The sequence below is a fragment of the Pelophylax lessonae genome (assembly GCF_965119305.1).
Source record: "Pelophylax lessonae genome assembly, chromosome: 3".
NCBI classification, from domain to species: domain Eukaryota; kingdom Metazoa; phylum Chordata; class Amphibia; order Anura; family Ranidae; genus Pelophylax; species Pelophylax lessonae.
Genome location: NC_138770.1, coordinates 42,031,003 through 42,049,452, shown reverse-complemented (window position 1 = coordinate 42,049,452; position 18,450 = coordinate 42,031,003). Strand labels below are relative to the sequence as shown.

The following is an 18,450-nucleotide window of genomic DNA, read 5'->3' as shown; positions in this document are numbered from 1 at the left end:
TTCTGAACTGAGCACTGATAACAACTTGGGTTGTCCTTGTCCTCTTTAGTCTGGATGACATGGCGTCCCAATTTTCCAAAAAGAACTTCAAATTTTGATTCGTCTGACCACAGAAGTTTTCCACTTTGCCACAGACCATTTTGAATGAGCCTTGGCCCAGAGAAAATGCCTGCGCTTCTGGATCATGTTTAGATATGGCTTTTTTTGGCCTATAGAGTTTTATCCGGCAACGGTGAATGGCACGGTGGATTGTGTTCACCGACAATGTTTTCTGGAAGTATTCCTGAGCCCATGTTGTGATTTCCATCTCCATGTGATGCAGTGCCGTCTAAGGGCCCGAAGATCACGGGCATCCAGTATGGTTTTCTGGCCTTAACCTTTCACACAGAGATTGTTCCAGATTCTCTGAATATTTGGATGATATTATGCACTGTAGATGATGATAACTTCAAACTCTTTGCAATTTTTCTCTGAGAAACTCCTTTCTGATATTGCTCCACTATTTTTTGCCACAGCATTGGGTGAATTGGTGATCCTCTGCCCATCTTGACTTCTGAGAGACACTGCCACTCTGAGAGGTTCTTTTTATACCTATATATACTATATATAAGTTTATGAGATTTGTAAATGGGTCCATTCCTTTTTTACTCACAATTTGTACAGTGTCCCAACTTTTTTGGAATCAGGTTTGTATATATAGCAGTGGGTAAAGGGTAGAGAGCAGAAGTCAGGAGTATGAAATGTACAACATATTGTATAGGATGCAACAGATAGGACTATATAGTATCAGAATTTTGTAATTTACATTATAGAGTATATAGTACATGGGTCAGGACTACATAACATGAAATATAAAGTGTAAGGGTCAGGATTCACAATATTGGTATTCAGTAATCAGTGGAAGCTTAAATGTTTACTTTACTGAGACAAGCTGAAGAGGTCCCACACCGCTGCCTCCCATCTCCTGAGTGCACTCAGTGACTTGGGTGTGAGACTATACAGACATATCCCTCCACCCGACACAGCCAGCAAATAGAAATGGGTAAGTACCCCTGGGACAATTGCTCTGTCAGAGATCTTGCTAGATCTGGGCATGGGGCAGAAGATCCAAAGCACATACCACAGGTCAAGCAACCCCTTGATGAAAATCAACATTTTGCTACCAGCTGAACTTCAGAATCTCCATAAATCCAGTCTAGGTACATAAATTGTGCCTGCAAATTATCCAAGAGAAATACAGGATGGAGAACACAGCTCAGGAAAGTGGCAAGGGGATTACAGGCTGATATCACCCAGTCCTTGCCCTACTCTGGACCAATCAGTGAGCAGTATGGGTGGAGGAATGTATTTAGTGTTAATGACCCACCTGTGCTGATCTCTGTAGGAGTGTCCTCCCCTATAAATGTCCCCGTTATTCCATCCTCCTCCATAGACTGCTGATCATCCCTCACATATGTCTCTTCTTCTTCTTCCTTAGCCTCAACCTTGGTATCTATCAGATCTTCACACTAAACCAACAGAGAGTGAGAGAAAATGTCATCTTTAAAATATAAGCTTTAATACTGTGACATCATATAAAAGAAATTCACATATCATCTACACAAGTCCATGTTGTAGATGCTCCGTCCCACCAACCTTGTAATGTTGAGGGATGGTGTGATCTTCCTGTGTGGAATCCAGGGAATACAGAGGATGGGGACATCTCTCTGGTGGGTTTCTGGCACTAGGTGGTAACATCTTGATGTCCTTGTGTCCTGACAACTGCTCCATCACTCCATACTCCTCATCCTCCTCTTTATACTCTTCTTTAACAACAATATCATCAGCCCCGAGGTTTCCACTCTGAAAGAAATAAAAAGACATTCACTGTAATATACATGCTGTGTAGAATCATAACTAACAATAATTGTTCCTCATCTACCTGATGATGGTGAGGGATGGTGTGACCTTCCTGTGTAGAATCCCGGGAATACAGAGGACGGGGACATCTCTCTGGTGGGTTTCTGTAGCTGGATGACTCCACCATGGTGTCCTGGTACAGATCTTTGTGTCCTTCTAGAAACTTTGACTCCTCCATCACCCCATCCTTATCATCCTCCTCTTTTATCTCTTCTTTAACCTCAACTTTAGAATCTCTCAGGTTTCCACTCTAAATATAAAATAAAATGACATCAATTGTAACATTGCAGATAATGTACAGATCCTAATGATATTATCAGTGATTGTTCCTCGTCTACCTGATGATGGTGAGGGATGGTGTGACCTTCCTGTGTGGAATCCCGGGAATACAGAGGACGGGGACATCTCTCTGGTGGGTTCCCATTACTGGATCCATCTGTAGGAAACACACACACTGACTGAATACATTGTTTCTATGTGTTTATCAGATGATGGGGGATCTAGGTGGACCCTCCGTACTGCTCTCTCCTTTACAATAAAGTCTCCTCTTACCCGGTGATGTGAGGGGCGGCTGATTCTCCATCATGACGTCCTTGTAGAGATCCTTGTGTCCTTCTAAATACTCCCACTCCTCCATGGAGAAATAGACAGTGACATCCTGACACCTTATAGGAACCTGACACACACAATGATACAGTCACCATCCAGACACATCCCTTGTCTGTTACTGGATAATGTCCCAGAATTCCCAGCACCGCTCACCTCTCCTGTCAGCAGCTGAGTGATCTTGCTGGTGACTTCTAGAATCCTCTTTGTATTTCTCTATTATATCAGGGAGGGAGGTGGAGTCAATGTGATGGTCATATGATCTCCACACTTCACAGGAGGAAAGCTCTAGATGTGAACAGAAATAGTAAAATCAAATGATATTCCTGGAATCCTCCTCACCTTACCATTTAAGTCTGCATTTTTTTAAAGCCCCACTTCAGGATGAAGTATAATTTACCCACACAGGATTCCCACGCCATAGGTTAAAAGTTTGCTGCAGGCAAACATTTCTGCTTTGCACATAAGGATGTTATGGGTCCACCCACATCCTAAGAGCATCAGAAAAAGAGAAAAGAGCTGGATTAAAGGACATTGGGAGGAGGAGCTGTGAGGTCGATGTGATGTCATAGAATTCTCTGACTCTGGTTGGAGGAGCATTGTGAAGAGCTGTGAGGTCAGTGTGATGTCATAGGATTCTCTTACTCTGGTTGGAGGGGCATTGAGGGAGGAACTGTGAGCAAAATCCAAACAGGGTAGACCGCTCCAGGTGAGGCTAGGATCAGGTGCCGGTCGGATCCGCAATCCAGGATAGCTTCAGACAAGAAAGAATGACCGCACTTCTGATGGATATTCAAGGAAAGGAGTATCTTTATTCCACATCAACCAAATGGCAGGTACAGGTACACACTGTGATTGCAGGACAATTAGGTGGACGCGTTTCACGACTGGATATGTCGCTTATTCATCAGGGTGATGAATAAGCGACATATCCAGTCGTGAAACGCGTCCACCTAATTGTCCTGCAATCACAGTGTGTACCTGTACCTGCCATTTGGTTGATGTGGAATAAAGATACTCCTTTCCTTGAATATCCATCAGAAGTGCGGTCATTCTTTCTTGTCTGGAGGAACTGTGAGGTCAGTGTGATGTCATAGGATGCTATGACTCTGGTTGGAAGGATATTGGGAGGAGCTGTGAGGTCAGTGTGATGTCACAGGATTCTCTGACTCTGGTTGGAGGGACATTGGGGAGGAGCTGTCAGGTCAGTGTGATGTCATAGAATTCTCTGACTCTGGTTGGAGGGAAATTGGGGAGGAGCTGTGAGGTCAGTGTGATGTCATAGGATTCTCTGACTCTGGTTGGAGGGACATTGGGAGGAGGAGCTGTGATGTCAATGTGATGTCATAGGATTCTCTGACTCTGGTTGGAGGGACATTGGAGGAGGAGCTGTGAGGTCAGTGTGATGTCATAGGATTCTCTGACTCTGGTTGGAGGGACATTGAGAGGAGAAGTTGTGAGGACTGACGGGGCTGTGCGACTGAGAGTGTGGTGCGACTGACCGGGCTGTGCGACTGAGAGTGTTGGGCAACTGAGAGTGTTGTGCGACTGTGAGTGTTGTGCGACTGACCAGGCTGTGCGACAGAGTGTTGTGCGACTGACCGGGCTGTGCGACAGAGTGTGGTGCGACTGACCGGGCTGTGCGACTGAGTGTTGTGCGTCTGACCGGGCTGTGCGACTGTGAGTGTTGTGCGACTGACCGGGTGGTGCGACTGAGTGTTTTGCGACTGACCAGGCTGTGAGATTGTGAGTGTTGTGCAACTGAGTGTCAAGTGAGGGTAGCGGAGTACCAGAGGGTGAGAAGGTAGAGTTAGGAAGCCAGGAAATAGCCACATAGGATAGACTTAAATTGCTGAATCCCCATTTGATTAGATTAGTAGGTACAATGCCCGGCGTGTGTGGAGATGCGACTCGGTGTGCATCTTGTGATATGTATGTGTTCCTCGGTCATGCGATCGTGGGCGAATACAAATGCGCAAAATGTAAGCAAGTTGCTTCCCTGGAAGCTCAGGTCCTGAATCTAGGGAAGCAGCTGGCAACACTGAGATGAATGTCCATACCGGAGGAGAGCCAGGATCGTACCTGTCAGGTGCAGGCAGGGGTCTGCACAGAGGTGGGCGGAGTATTGGAGGTGCAGGCATCAGAGCAGAGTAGAGGGGTGACAGTTAGGAGGGGTAGAAGGGGACAAGGCAAGGAGGCTGATCCTGGGCTGGAGCACCCCAATAGATACGCCCCGTTGTGTGATGTTGGGGAAACCAGCCAGGGACCAGCATTGCTGGAGCAGAGAGACGCCCCTAGCTGCCAGGGGAAGAACTCCTCCAGTGAGGCCGGGAGAAAGGGAAAGGAAAGACAGGTGCTGGTGGTAGGGGACTCAATTATTAGAAGGACAGACAGTGTAATCTGTGACAAAGACCGTGTGTGCCGAACAGTCTGTTGTTTGCCGGGCGCTCGGGTTCGGTACATCATGGATCGGGTGGACAGAATATTGGGTGGGGCTGGGGAAGACCCAGCTGTCATGGTACACGTGGGTACCAATGACATAGGCAGAGGAAGATGGAGAGTCCTAAACGATTTCAGGGACTTAGGCGCTAAGTTGAGGAGTAGGACCTCCAAGGTAGTATTTTTCGAAATACTACCTGTACCTCGAGCCACACCAGAGAGGCAGCGGGAGATTAGGGAAGTTAACAAGTGGCTGAGGAGCTGGTGTAGTAAGGAGGGTTTCAGGTTCCTGGAGAACTGGGCCGACTTCTCAGTCGGCCACCGGCTCTTTGGTAGGGACGGATTGCACCTAAATGGGGTGGGTGCAGCCGTACTGGGTGAGAGGATGGCCACAAAGTTAGAGGGGCTTTTAAACTAGGTGACGGGGGGAGGGTACAGATGTAGAATTAGCCAGTGGAAAGCAAGTTTCAGAGGGCAGAAATGGGGGCATTAGCGGTAGGGTGTTCTGAACTCCTATACCCAGATTGGGTATGGGGAAAAATCAAGAGAGCAGCCTAAAAACATCAAATGAGGATATATGTAACTGATCAAAATTAAGAGGTTTGTATACCAATGCCAGAAGCCTGGCCAACAAGATGGGTGAGCTGGAGCTACTGATGTTTGAGGAGGACTTAGATTTTGTGGGGATAACAGACTTGTTTTGACAGCTCTCATGACTGGATGGCGACCATTCAGGGGTATTCCCTTTATTGCAGGGATAGAGAAGGTAAAAAAGGAGGAGGGGTATGTCTGTATATTAAGAACAGTATACAGATAAATATGAGAGATGATATTAATAATGGAGCTATGGATGAGGCAGAATCCCTATGGGTAGAGCTTCAAAGGGAAGGCACGGTGGGGAAGGTAATATTGGGCGTATGCTATAGGCCCCCCAACCAGAGGGAGGAGGGGGAGGTGGACCTCATGTTACAGATAGGATTGGCAGCAAGGATGGGAAATGTCATTATAATGGGGGACTTTAATTATCCAGATATAGACTGGGCAGAAGGAACCGCGCACTCAGCCAAGGCTAGGCAGTTCCTAAATGTTTTGCAGGACAATTTCATGGGTCAGATGGTGAATGCACCGACAAGAAACAATGCGGTACTTGACCTACTGATTACCAAAAATACAGACCTGCTCACGGATATAGAAATACGGGACAACTTAGGAAACAGTGACCATAGGTCAATAAGTTTCCGTATTAATTACAGTAATAGGAAACACAAGGGTAATATAAGGACACTGAATTTCAAAAGAGCCAATTTCCCAAAACTGCGCTCTCTGCTAGAAAATATCAAATGGGATAGAACCCTGGGAACAAAGAACACGGAGGAAAAATGGGAGTGCTTCAAGAGCATACTTAACAAGGGGATTGGTCAGTGCATTCCAAAGGGAAATAAATTTAAAAGAGCAAAACTAAACCCTGGGTGGCTAAACTCCAACATAAAAATGCATATTAGTGCTAAAGAAAAGGCCTTCAAAAAATACAAGACTGAGGGGTCATTGGCAGCATTTAAGCATTACAAAGAGTGTAATAAGAAATGTAAAGATGAAATCAGGGCGGCTAAAATAGAACACGAGAGACATATAGCGGAGGAGAGTAAAAAGAACCCCAAGAAATTCTTTAAGTATATAAACAGTAAGAAAGCGAGGCCAGAACACATTGGCCCCATAAAAGATGACAAAGGAAATATGGCCACTGAGGACAGAGAAAAGGCGGAAGTGTTAAATAATTTCTTCTCTTCAGTCTTCACAAAAGAATCGGGGGGGCTACACGAACCTAGCTTGTAAGGCCGAACTAATCAACACACCTCAGGAAGTGCCCCCATGGCTAACAGAAGATAGACTTAGAACTAAACTAGAGAAACTTAACATAAATAAATCACCGGGACCGGATGGCTTGCACCCGAGGGTTCTTAAAGAGCTCAGCCAGGTGATTGCCAGACCATTATTTTTGATCTTTAAGGATAGTTTACAGACGGGTATGGTGCCAGCTGATTGGAAAAAAGCCAACGTGGTACCAATATTTCAAAAGGGGCCAAGATGTATCCTGGGTAACTATAGGCCGGTCAGCCTAACATCTGTAGTCTGCAAGATTTTGGAGAGGATGTTAAGGGACCACATACAAGACTTTAGTAATGAAAACGGTATTATAAGTAGTAATCAGCATGGATTCATGAAAAATCGTTCTTGCCAAACCAATCTATTAACCTTCTACGATGAAGTGAGCTGCCACCTAGATAAAGGAAAGCCTGTGGATGTGGTGTATCTGGATTTTGCAAAGGCCTTTGACACCGTTCCCCACAAACGCTTACTGTACAAACTAAGGAAGGTAGGTATGGACCATAAGGTGAGTACCTGGATAGAGAACTGGCTCCAGGGGAGGTTGCAAAGGGTGGTGGTTAATGGGAAGTACTCAGATTGGGCGGGTGTGGAAAGTGGGGTCCCCCAGGGTTCTGTCCTGGGACCAATCCTGTTTAATTTATTCATAAATGATCTAGAGGAGGGGATATCGAGTAAAATCTCAGTATTTGCGGATGATACTAAACTAGGCATGCCAATATCTTCTATGCAGGATGTGGAAACCTTACAAGCAGACCTGAACAAAATAACGGGGTGGGCAACTACATGGCAGATGAGATTTAATGTTGAAAAATGTAAAGTAATGCACTTGGGTGCCAGAAACCAGAAAGCAAGCTACTCACTAGGGGGGGAACCTCTGGGTGAGTCTAGGATGGAAAAGGACTTGGGGGTACTGGTAGACAACAGGCTTGGCAGTGGCATGCAATGCCAAGCCGCTGCAAGCAAAGCCAACAGAATACTGGGATGTATAAAAAAGGGGATTCACTCCAGAAATAAAGAGATTATTCTCCCGCTCTACAAGACTCTAGTCCGGCCACATCTGGAGTATGCTGTCCAGTTCTGGGCACCGGTCCTCAGGAAGGATGTGCTGGAACTGGAAAGAGTCCAGAGAAGGGCAACAAAAATAATTAGGGGAATGGAGGACATCAGCTATGAGGAAAGACTACAAGCACTGAACTTATTCTCTCTGGAGAAGAGACGCTTGAGGGGGGATATGATATCAATGTACAAATATTGTACTGGCAACCCTAGCATAAGGAACAAACTATTCAGAGAAAGGAGATACAATAAGACACGTGGCCACTCACTAAAACTTGAGGAAAGGCGGTTTAACCCTAAAATACGCAGGGGGTTCTTCACTGTGAGAGCGGTAAGGATGTGGAATTCTCTTCCATAAGCAGTCGTAACAGCAGGGAGCATTGATAGTTTCAAAAAACTGTTAGATGGGCACCTTAGAGACCACAACATACAGGGGTATACAATGTACGGTTAAAAGCAAACATACACACACATCATAGGTTGAACTGGATGGACTGATGTCTTTTTTTAACCTCACTAACTATGTTACTATGACAGTGTGATGTCATAGGATTCTCTGACTCTGGTTGGAGGGACATTGAGAGGAGGAGCTGTGAGGACAGTGTGATGTCATAGGATTCTCTGACTCTGGTTGGAGGGACATTGAGAGGAGGAGCTGCGAGGACAGTGTGATGTCATAGGATTCTCTGACTCTGGTTGGAGGGACATTGAGAGGAGGAGCTGCGAGGACAGTGTGATGTCATAGGATTCTCTGACTCTGGTTGGAGGGACATTAAGAGGAGGAGCTGTGAGGACAGTGTGATGTCATAGGATTCTCTGACTCTGGTTGGAGGTACATGGGGGGTGGAGCTTTGAGGAAATACTCTGTGAGGTTTCTGTACACACAGAATAATTTCTCCCGGGTGCATCCATCTTTCCTAAGCTGAAAGGTGAAGGTTGTCTTTGGGCTTTGCCAGGACACATCGTATTCCTATGATCTCCGTGTACTCCGGAGACTTTACTCATCACATTTTAGGATGAATATCTGAGACTGGGATCATTATGGGAAAATTCGTTTTTAGGATATTTAATACAAATAACTCCTATAAAATAAAGACATAAATATTCCAATTCCCCTAATCAACCCCCCCATCCACTGCCACTAATAAAAATCATATAATCCGTTAGCATAGACTGATGAGGTGAGAAGGTGACACATCTCCAGAATGAAGAGAATGTTCCGACCCCATAAGTGGGGAAATGTTCTGCCCCTGAAGGGGTTAATCTAGGTTTCCACACTATATATGTGTGTATCATCATCTGCTGGAGATAAAAGATGTCACAGTGACTATGGAGGAAGAGGACGGACATGACGGGGGGGTTACTGGGTGTAAATAGAAAATAAGATCTTATTACCTCCTCTGCTGCGTCTTCCAGTAATGTCTCCTCTCTACTTCGTATCATGTGGAACTTCCTGTATTTTTGTATCACTTCCTGTCTTCCATAGAGACTTCCTATCTGGGTAGAAGTGAGATCACCACCTTGTGGAGCTCAGAGGAACTGCAGCCCTGAGAAACGTCTCATAGTGTGAACTAGTGATGGGAAGTTTGAATCTTTTAAAGCGGAGTTGCGGCCTCAAAAATTACTTTGGGCCATCCGCTTGCTGACATTAACCTGAAAAAGAAATGGATAGTCCCCAATTTTTTTTTTTGTTTATTTACCTTGTTATTGAAGAAAATATACTCACCTTCCTTCCACTTCCTCCCTCTGCAGCCGCGGCCCGCGCCGTCTCTTCCTGCTTGCGATGACTCCTGGGAGCTGAACGTCATCGCTCCCAGGAGTCAATGCGCCTGCACCGGCCCCGCTCGTCACTTCCGGTGCAGGCCCTGACTGTCCCGGGGGTATTTTTATCTAAAAAACGTTTCCGAGGCCGGAACTCCGCTTTAAGTGAATCGGTCCATTTGGAACTACTCATTGAAATTCATGAATCGATTCTTCTGTTCACTTGCTGAGTCTGCTGACAAGCAAGTGAACAGAAGCTCTGACTCAACCTTACTTTATACAGCAACCCCTGTATACAATATACAGAGAAATAACCCACAGAGCTGACTCTCTAATATACAGAGAGAGGTTACATTATATAGAGAGATGTGTGTCCTACAGAGCTAACACTTTATATACTGTATCTGTATCCTCTCTGTGTATTAGAGTGTCAGCTCTGCAGGACACACATCTCTCTATATACTGTATCTGTATCCTCTCTGTATATTAGAGTGTCAGCTCTGCAGGACACACATCTCTCTATATACTGTCTCTGTATCCTCTCTGTATAATAAAGCGTCAGCTCTACAGGACACATAGCTCTCTATATACTGTATCCTCTCTGTATATTAGAGCGTCAGCTCTGCAGCACACACATCTCTCGATATACTGTCTCTGTATCCTCTCTGTATAATAAAGTGTCAGCTCTACAGGACACATATCTCTCTTTATACTGTATCCTCTCTGTATATTAGAGCATCAGCTCTGCAGGACACACCTCTCTCTATATACTGTATCCTCTCTGTATATTAGAGCATCAGCTCTGCAGGACACACCTCTCTCTATATACTGTATCCTCTCTGTATATTAGAGCATCAGCTCTGCAGGACACACATCTCTCTATATACTGTATCCTCTCTGTATTTTAGAGCATCAGCTCTGCAGGACACACATCTCTCAATATATACTGTATCAGTATCCTCTCTGTATATTAGAGCATCAGCTCTGCGGGACACACCTCTCTCTGTATACTTGTAGCACCCTCCTAGATTGGTGCTAGGAAAAAAGCATTTATTTGCTCTTCTGCTTATCAGGGAACAGGATTGCTAGTTATGCCTGTTACATGTGTCCAGGTGTGATTCACTTGGTCTGAAGGAGTGTCCCCACTGTATCCAATAGGGGAGCCTGTTGGACAGTGGAGGAAACCCAGCCAGTGACGCACATGTTTTTGTGGCTGTCCCAGTGGGAGGGCACCACCGCAGTGCATCCTGGGATTGACCATAAAAGCATAGGGCACATGTGACAGGGTGTCTTTGGGCGGGAAGCCTGGTCCCAGGAGGAGGGTGACGTCTGTCTCTCCTCCTGTCAGGAAGGAAAGTGGTCACAGGCAGTCGGCCTAGTAAGCCAGGTGTGGAGCTGAGCCACAGAAGTCCTGAGGAAACTGACAGTGGAGCTGAAGGCAGAGCTACCTGGGAAAGACAGTGTCTGTGAGTACCAGGGGGCTTGCCAGGGGTCTGCCCAGGAGGGGGGCCACTCCAGTGAGGTCAGTGGACAGAAGGTCAGCACACACAGTCAGCAAGAAAAGGGGGTGCCAAGTTAGACCCTGAAGAGCAATTTACTGTCCCATCCAAGTTCAAATAAAATACAAAAAAACAAATCCTGGACTGTTTACTGACTGAGCCAAGGACTTAAATGCTAACAATTTATAAGTTGTTGCTATGGGTAACCCAGGGGAATCCAATCTAAGCAGCTTCCATGGGGGCAGTGCTACATTTGGGGGCTCATCCAGGATGTCACCCTGAGTTACCGGAATGGTTGCTAACGGCAACAGCCACCGAAAATTTGTGAAAATGTAATTTACTGTAATTTTTTTCTCAAGAACTGTGTTCTAATGCTCAAGAGAAGTTTGAGGCCTGCTCTAAAGGAGATAGGGAGAGTGGGATGAAGAGTCAAATGCACAATAATGGTTGCTTGTGGCAACTGAAAATTTCCTGTCAGATTCGCAAATTGGATGTTCCAGTGATGTGCTGGAGAGCGGGAGAAATGCATCTTACTGTAAATATGGACTGTGTCTGCTTAACAGTAAATGGTGCAAGTGTGGACGGAGAAAATCGCTTCCCAGGGCACGTGGATGGGTGTGCCAGGAGCCGCTTGTGTGCCAGAGCTATACAGAAAAGTGTTGACCGTGCATCTAATGGCAACGGGACATTCTTCCAATGTAGTGGCAATGTGGATGCTATAAAGAAATCTGTTGGCCATGCATTTAATGACAGTGGGACATTTTTCGAGTACAGTGGATCTTGCTTGTACAAGTGCTAAGAAGAGAAAGGTTGGCCTTGGATATGACAGCGGGACAATTCTACGGACTAGCAAAGAGGGTCAGCTGGCTCAGCGATGGAGGCACATTTGGAGCCCTGGTACAAGTAAGGAGAGCGGATGCGTGCAAGCTGAGAGGCACAGTCTGCTTTACAGTAACTTCCATGCAGGCTGAGCTGAAAGGGAATGGTATCGGAGGGGTTACTGTACCGCGCGGGAAAGCGCGCGCTGGAAAGTTCTGCCTAGCAGGAGGAGCCACCACCAATCTGGAGATTTGGGCAGGGATGCCGCTCACGCACAGCCAATCGAGGATGGGAAGGAAAGTCTATAAATTACTTCCACCTCCGGTGTGGCTGATAGGGACACAAAACCCAGACTTCCTAGTACTCATAAAATATGCTTTGATTGCTCAGCCTACCTTAACCACTTACCGCCCGCCCGCCGTCATATGACGGCGGGACGGTGCGGCTATTATCCTGGACGGACGTCATATGACGTGACCCAGTAAATGCACGGCAGGCGCGCGATCGCGGGCGCGCCGCCGTGCACTGCCGGTGTCGGCGTGTCCCCAGGACACAGCCGGTCACCGGCAGGGGGGAAACAGCCAATAGGCATGGCTGTTTCCCACGTGATCGGCTGTGTTCCAATGACACAGCCGATCACAATGGAGGCGGCCGTGAGATGACCGCGCATGCGCGATCGGGAGCGCGCAGCGCGGTCATGTCGGTGGCACTGTGTTCCGTAGGAACACAGCTGTCACCGGCGGTAGTAAGCAGTCACTGACAGTGACTGTTTACTATGTGATCGGCTGTGAATCTATTCACAGCCGATCAGAAAATGTAAACAAAGAGCAGTAACTCAGTGTTACTAGCTCTTCTCTCCTCATACAGCTTCCAGTGTGAGGGGAGAAGAGCTAGAAACATTGAGTTACTGCTCTGTACCCCTGTAAAAAGTAAAAAGCACACAAATAAAGGTCCCCCACACACAGTCCTCAGCCCCCCCAATGTCACCTGTCACCCAACAGTCACCTCATCAGTGCCCAGAAATTGACACCCATAAGGCTACGTTCACATGTGAGAGTAGCGATCGCAGGCAGAATCACCGCGATTCTGCCCGCGATCCGGAAATCATTGCAAATTGCGGGACGCCTGTGCGTTGCCCGTGATTTGCAATAGCACCCCAAACGCTGTGCGATGTTGCCGCCATTTCCGCCTGCCGAATCGCGGTAACATCGCGCAAACATCGCATGACGCCCAAAAAAGGTACAAGAGTTTCTTTGGGGCGTCATGCGTTGTTTGCGTGATGTTACCTCGATTCGGCAGGCGGAAATCGCAGCAACATCGCACAGCGTTTGGGGTGCTATTGCAAATCACGGGCAACGCACAGGCGTCCCGCCATTTGCAATGATTTCTGGATCACGGGCAGAATCGCAGTGATTCTGCCCATGATCGCTGCGCTCACATGTGAACATAGCCTAAAGTTCACCGGTCACCAGAGACTGCCATCAGTACCGCCGTGCACCATCGCCCGTCACCTGTCACCCATCAGTGACCATCGCCCGTCACCTGTCACCCCATCAATCACCGTCACCTGTCACCCCATCAAACATCGTCACCTGTCACCCCATCAGTCACCGTCATCTGTCACCCTATCAATCATCGTCACTTGACACCCCATCAGTGATCGTCACTTGTCACCCCATCAATCATCGTCACATGTCACCCCGTCAGTGATTGTCATCTGTCACCCCATCAATCATCGTCACTTGTCACCTCATCAATCATCGTCGCCTGTCACCTCATCAATCATCATCACCTGTCACCCCATCAGTCATCGTCACCTGTCACCCCATCAGTCATCGTCACTTGTCACCCCATCAGTCATCGTCACTTGTCACCCCATCAGTCATCGTCACCTGTCACCCCATCAGTCATCGTCACCTGTCACCCCATCAGTCATTGTCACCTGTCACCCCATCAGTCATCGTCACCTGTTTGTCATATACATGCAATCACTTACTGACCGCCTAACGACTATATGCGTCGGCCATTAAAAGTTAAATACTGGAGTTATGGCAGCAGATAGCCCCCATAACCCCGGTATTTTTTTGAAACGGCGGGCGGTCGGCTTTCAGATAAGGGTGGTCCCAGTGGCGGATTCGCCGCGGAATTACCCTTACGGTGCAGGGGAAGAGGTGCCCCCCCCCCTCCTGCCGCGTCCCAGACGTTTTCCCAGCTTACCGGACCCGCCGGCAGCGGGGAAAACTATCCGGTCCCGGATCCTCAGAGACAGGAAGTCGAGTGAGGGCAAGATGGCCCTCACTCAACTCTATGGTCTTGGAGGACCGGAGCTACGTCAAAAGACGTTGCCTAGCAACCGGTTTAAAGGGCCGCTTTTTTTTTTTTTTCCTCTTTCAACAATTTTTTTTTTTTTTTCTTTTTTAGTGTAGTTGTGAGGTGTGAGGTCTTTTTGACCCCAGATCTCACAATAAAGAGGACCTGTCATGCCTATTTCTATTACAAGGGATGTTTACATTCCTTGTAATAGGAATAAAAATGATCAAAACATTTTTTTTTTTAAACTGTGTAAAAATAAAAAAATAATAAATAAAATAAATAGGAAAAAAAAAAAAAAAAAAATTAAAGCGCCCTGCCTCCGTTAGCTCGCGCGCAGAAGCAAACGCATACGCAAGTCCCGCCCACATATGTAAACGGTGTTCAAACCATACATGTGAGGTATCGTCGCGATCGTTAGAGCGAGAGCAATAATTTGAGCCATAGACCTCCTCTGTAACTCTAAGCTAGTAACCTGCAGAAATTTTTAAAATGTTGCCTATGGGAATTTTTAAGTACCAATGTTTGGCGCCATTCTGTGAGCATGCACAATTTTGAAGCATGACATGTTGGGTATCTAATTACTCGGCGTAACATTATCTTTCATATTATGGAAAAAAATTGTGCTAAATTTACTGTTTTCTTATGTTTTAGTTCAAAAAAGGGAATTTTTTTTCAAAAAAATCGCATTTGGAAGACTACTGCGCAAATATGGTGTGATAAAAAATATTGCAACGATCTCCATTTTATTCTCTAGGGTCTCTGCTAAAAAAAAAATATATAATGTTTGGGGGTTCTAAGTAGTTTTCTAGCAAAAAAAAATGATTTTAGCTTGTAAACACCAAGTGTCAAAAATAGGCCCAGTCTTAAAGTGGATAAATGGACAACTTTGTGTAAAGCGCTACTTGGATGTTAGGCCTATGTATGTGGCCCGGCTGTGAAAAAGTGTTACACATGTGGTATCGCCATACTCAGGAGGAATAGCAGAATGTATTTTGGGGTGCAATTTTTGCTATGTACATGCTATGTGTTAGAAATATTGCATAAATGGACAGCTTTGTGTAAAAAAAATGTGTTTTCATTTTCTTTCCACATTTTCCAAAAACTTGTGGAAAAAAATGACATATTCAAAAGACTCATTATGCCTCAAAAATTATACGTTGGGCTGTTTGCTTTCCAAAATGGGGTAATTTTATGGGGGTTTCCATTGTCCTGGTGCTCCAGGGCCTTCAAAAGTGCGATAGGTTGTCAGGAAATTATATGTGTAATTTGTGCTCCTAGAATGCCGAACGGGGCTACTTGGATGTTAGGCCTCTGTATGTGGCCAGGCTGTGAAAAAGTCTCACACATGTGGTATCTCCATACTCAGGAGGAGTAGTAGAATGTGTTTTGGGGTGTAGTTGCAAGTATACATGTGCTGTGTGAGAGAAATAACCTGTTAATACGGCAATTTGTAAAAAAAAAAAAAAATCTTCATTTTGCAAAGCATTGTGGGAAAAAATTACAACTTCAAAAAACTCACCATGCCCCTTATTAAATACCTTGGAATGTCTACTTTCCAAAAAGGGGTCATTTGGGGGGTATTTGTACTTTCCTGACTTTTTAGTGTCTCAAGAAATGAGATAGGCCTTCAGTACATCAGGTGTGATCAAGTGTGATCAATTTTCAATGATTCGCACCATAGCTTGTGGACTCTATAACTTTCACAAAGACCAAATAATATACACTTACTTGGGTTATTTTTACCAAAGATAAGTAGCAGTATAAATTTTGGCCAAAATTTGTGAAGAAAAATTACTAATTTGCAAAATTTTATGACAGAAACAAAGAAAAATGCGTTTTTTCACAATATTTTCAGTCTTTTTTTATTTATAGCACAAAAAATAAAAAACCCAGTATTGATCAAATACCATCAAAAGAAAGCTCTATTTGTGTGAAAAAAAGGACACAATTTTTGTATGGGTACAGTGTTGCATGACTGAGTAATTCTCAGTCAAAGTGTGAGAGCGCTGAAAGCTGAAAATCGGTCTGGGCAGGAAGGGGGTGAAAGTGCACTGTAGGCAAGTGGTTAAAGAAGAACTTCATTAAAATAGTCAGAGACTGCATAGCAACTGTTGAGACAATGAAGACTTTGGTGAGAAGTATATAATGTACAGTATTGTGTATATAGTGCAGGAGAGTGTAATGTACAAAATACAGGAGACAGGAGTATGTAATGTACAGAATGCAGGAGAAATTGCGTGACTTTGAGGTCACAAAAGTGTGAAAGGGGCCTTCAGTAATCAAGGTAGAGTGTGCCCCCTTCAATGCAGAGTGACCAGCATGCCGTGCCCCCCTTCAATGCAGAGAGACCAGCGTGCCCCCTTTCAATGCAGAATGACCAGTGTGCCCCCTTTCAATGCAGAGAGACCAGCGTGCCCCCTTTCAATGCAGAGAGACCAGCGTGCCCCCTTTCAATGCTGAGAGACCAGCGTGCCCCCTTTCAATGCAGAGAGACCAGCGTGCCCCCTTTCAATGCAGAGAGACCAGCATGCCCCCTTTTAATGCAGAGAGACCAGCGTGCCCCCTTTCAATGCAGAGAGACCAGCGTGCCTCCTTTCAATGCAGAGTAACCAGTGTGCCGTACCCCCTTTCAATGCAGAGTGACCAGCATGCCCCCTTTCAATGTAGAATGACCAGCGTGCCCCCTTTCAATGCAGAGAGACCAGCGTGCCCCCTTTCAATGCAGAGAGACCAGCGTGCCCCCTTTCAATGCAGAGAGACCAGCGTGCCCCCTTTCAATGCAGAGAGACCAGCGTGCCCCCTTTCAATGCAGAGAGACCAGCGTGCCCCCTTTCAATGCAGAGAGACCAGCGTGCCTCCTTTCATTGCAGAGTAACCAGTGTGCCGTACCCCCTTTCAATGCAGAGTGACCAGCATGCCCCCTTTTAATGCAGAGTAACCAGCGTGCCCCCTTTCAATGCAGAGTAACCAGTGTGCCCCCTTTCAATGCAGAGAGACCAGCATGCCCCCTTTCAATGCAGAGAGACCAGCGTGCCCCCTTTCAATGCAGAGAGACCAGCGTGCCCCCTTTCAATGCAGAGAGACCAGTGCTCCCCCTTTCAATGCAGAGTGACCAGCGTGCCCCCTTTCAATGCAGAGAGACCAGCGTGCCCCCTTTCAATGCAGAGAGACCAGCGTGCCCCCTTTAAATGCAGAGAGACCAGCGTGCCCCCTTTCAATGCAGAGAGACCAGTGTGCCGTACCCCCTTTCAATGCAGAGTAACCAGCGTGCCCCCTTTCAATGCAGAGAGACCAGTGTGCCCCCTTTCAATGCAGAGTGACCAGCGTGCCCCCTTTCAATGCAGAGTGACCAGCGTGCCCCCTTTCAATGCAGAGAGACCAGCGTGCCCCCTTTCAATGCAGAGAGACCAGCGTGCCCCCTTTCAATGCAGAGAGACCAGTGTGCCGTACCCCCTTTCAATGCAGAGTAACCAGCGTGCCCCCTTTCAATGCAGAGAGACCAGTGTGCCCCCTTTCAATGCAGAGTGACCAGTGTGCCCCCTTTCAATGCAGAGTGACCAGCGTGCCCCCTTTCAATGCAGAGAGACCAGCGTGCCCCCTTTCAATGCAGAGTAACCAGTGTGCCCCCTTTCAATGCAGAGAGACCAGCATGCCCCCTTTCAATGCAGAGAGACCAGCGTGCCCCCTTTCAATGCAGAGAGACCAGCGTGCCCCCTTTCAATGCAGAGAGACCAGTGTGCCCCCTTTCAATGCAGAGTGACCAGCGTGCCCCCTTTCAATGCAGAGAGACCAGCGTGCCCGCTTTCAATGCAGAGAGACCAGCGTGCCCCCTTTAAATGCAGAGAGACCAGCGTGCCCCCTTTCAATGCAGAGAGACCAGTGTGCCGTACCCCCTTTCAATGCAGAGTAACCAGCGTGCCCCCTTTCAATGCAGAGAGACCAGTGTGCCCCCTTTCAATGCAGAGTGACCAGCGTGCCCCCTTTCAATGCAGAGTGACCAGTGTGCCCCCTTTCAATGCAGAGAGACCAGCGTGCCCCCTTTCAATGCAGAGAGACCAGCGTGCCCCCTTTCAATGCAGAGAGACCAGCGTGCCCCCTTTCAATGCAGAGAGACCAGCGTGCCCCCTTTCAATGCAGAGAGACCAGTGTGCCATACCCCCTTTCAATGCAG

At 46.7% G+C, this 18,450-nt stretch overlaps 4 protein-coding genes across 4 annotated transcripts in view; all 4 read right to left on the bottom strand.

Annotated features, from left to right (window-relative positions):
* The window catches only part of LOC309550683 (uncharacterized protein), a 3,164,715-nt gene that overhangs the window by 1,826,939 nt on the left and 1,319,326 nt on the right, over positions 1 to 18,450 (bottom strand). The window contains exons 35-36 of the mRNA XM_082251018.1: positions 1,922 to 2,149; positions 1,636 to 1,842 (exon numbers count right to left, since the gene is read on the bottom strand). Of these exons, the coding sequence (XP_082107144.1) occupies positions 1,636 to 1,842; positions 1,922 to 2,149 (435 nt within the window). The remainder of the gene's footprint in view (positions 1 to 1,635; positions 1,843 to 1,921; positions 2,150 to 18,450) is intronic.
* The window catches only part of LOC309550728 (gastrula zinc finger protein XlCGF66.1-like), a 167,159-nt gene that overhangs the window by 50,322 nt on the left and 98,387 nt on the right, over positions 1 to 18,450 (bottom strand). The window lies entirely within an intron of this gene.
* The window catches only part of LOC309550726 (uncharacterized protein), a 156,373-nt gene that overhangs the window by 67,001 nt on the left and 70,922 nt on the right, over positions 1 to 18,450 (bottom strand). The gene's annotated exons all lie outside the window — the stretch shown is intronic.
* Positions 1 to 18,450, bottom strand: part of LOC309550696 (uncharacterized protein) — a 151,549-nt gene that overhangs the window by 95,425 nt on the left and 37,674 nt on the right. The window lies entirely within an intron of this gene.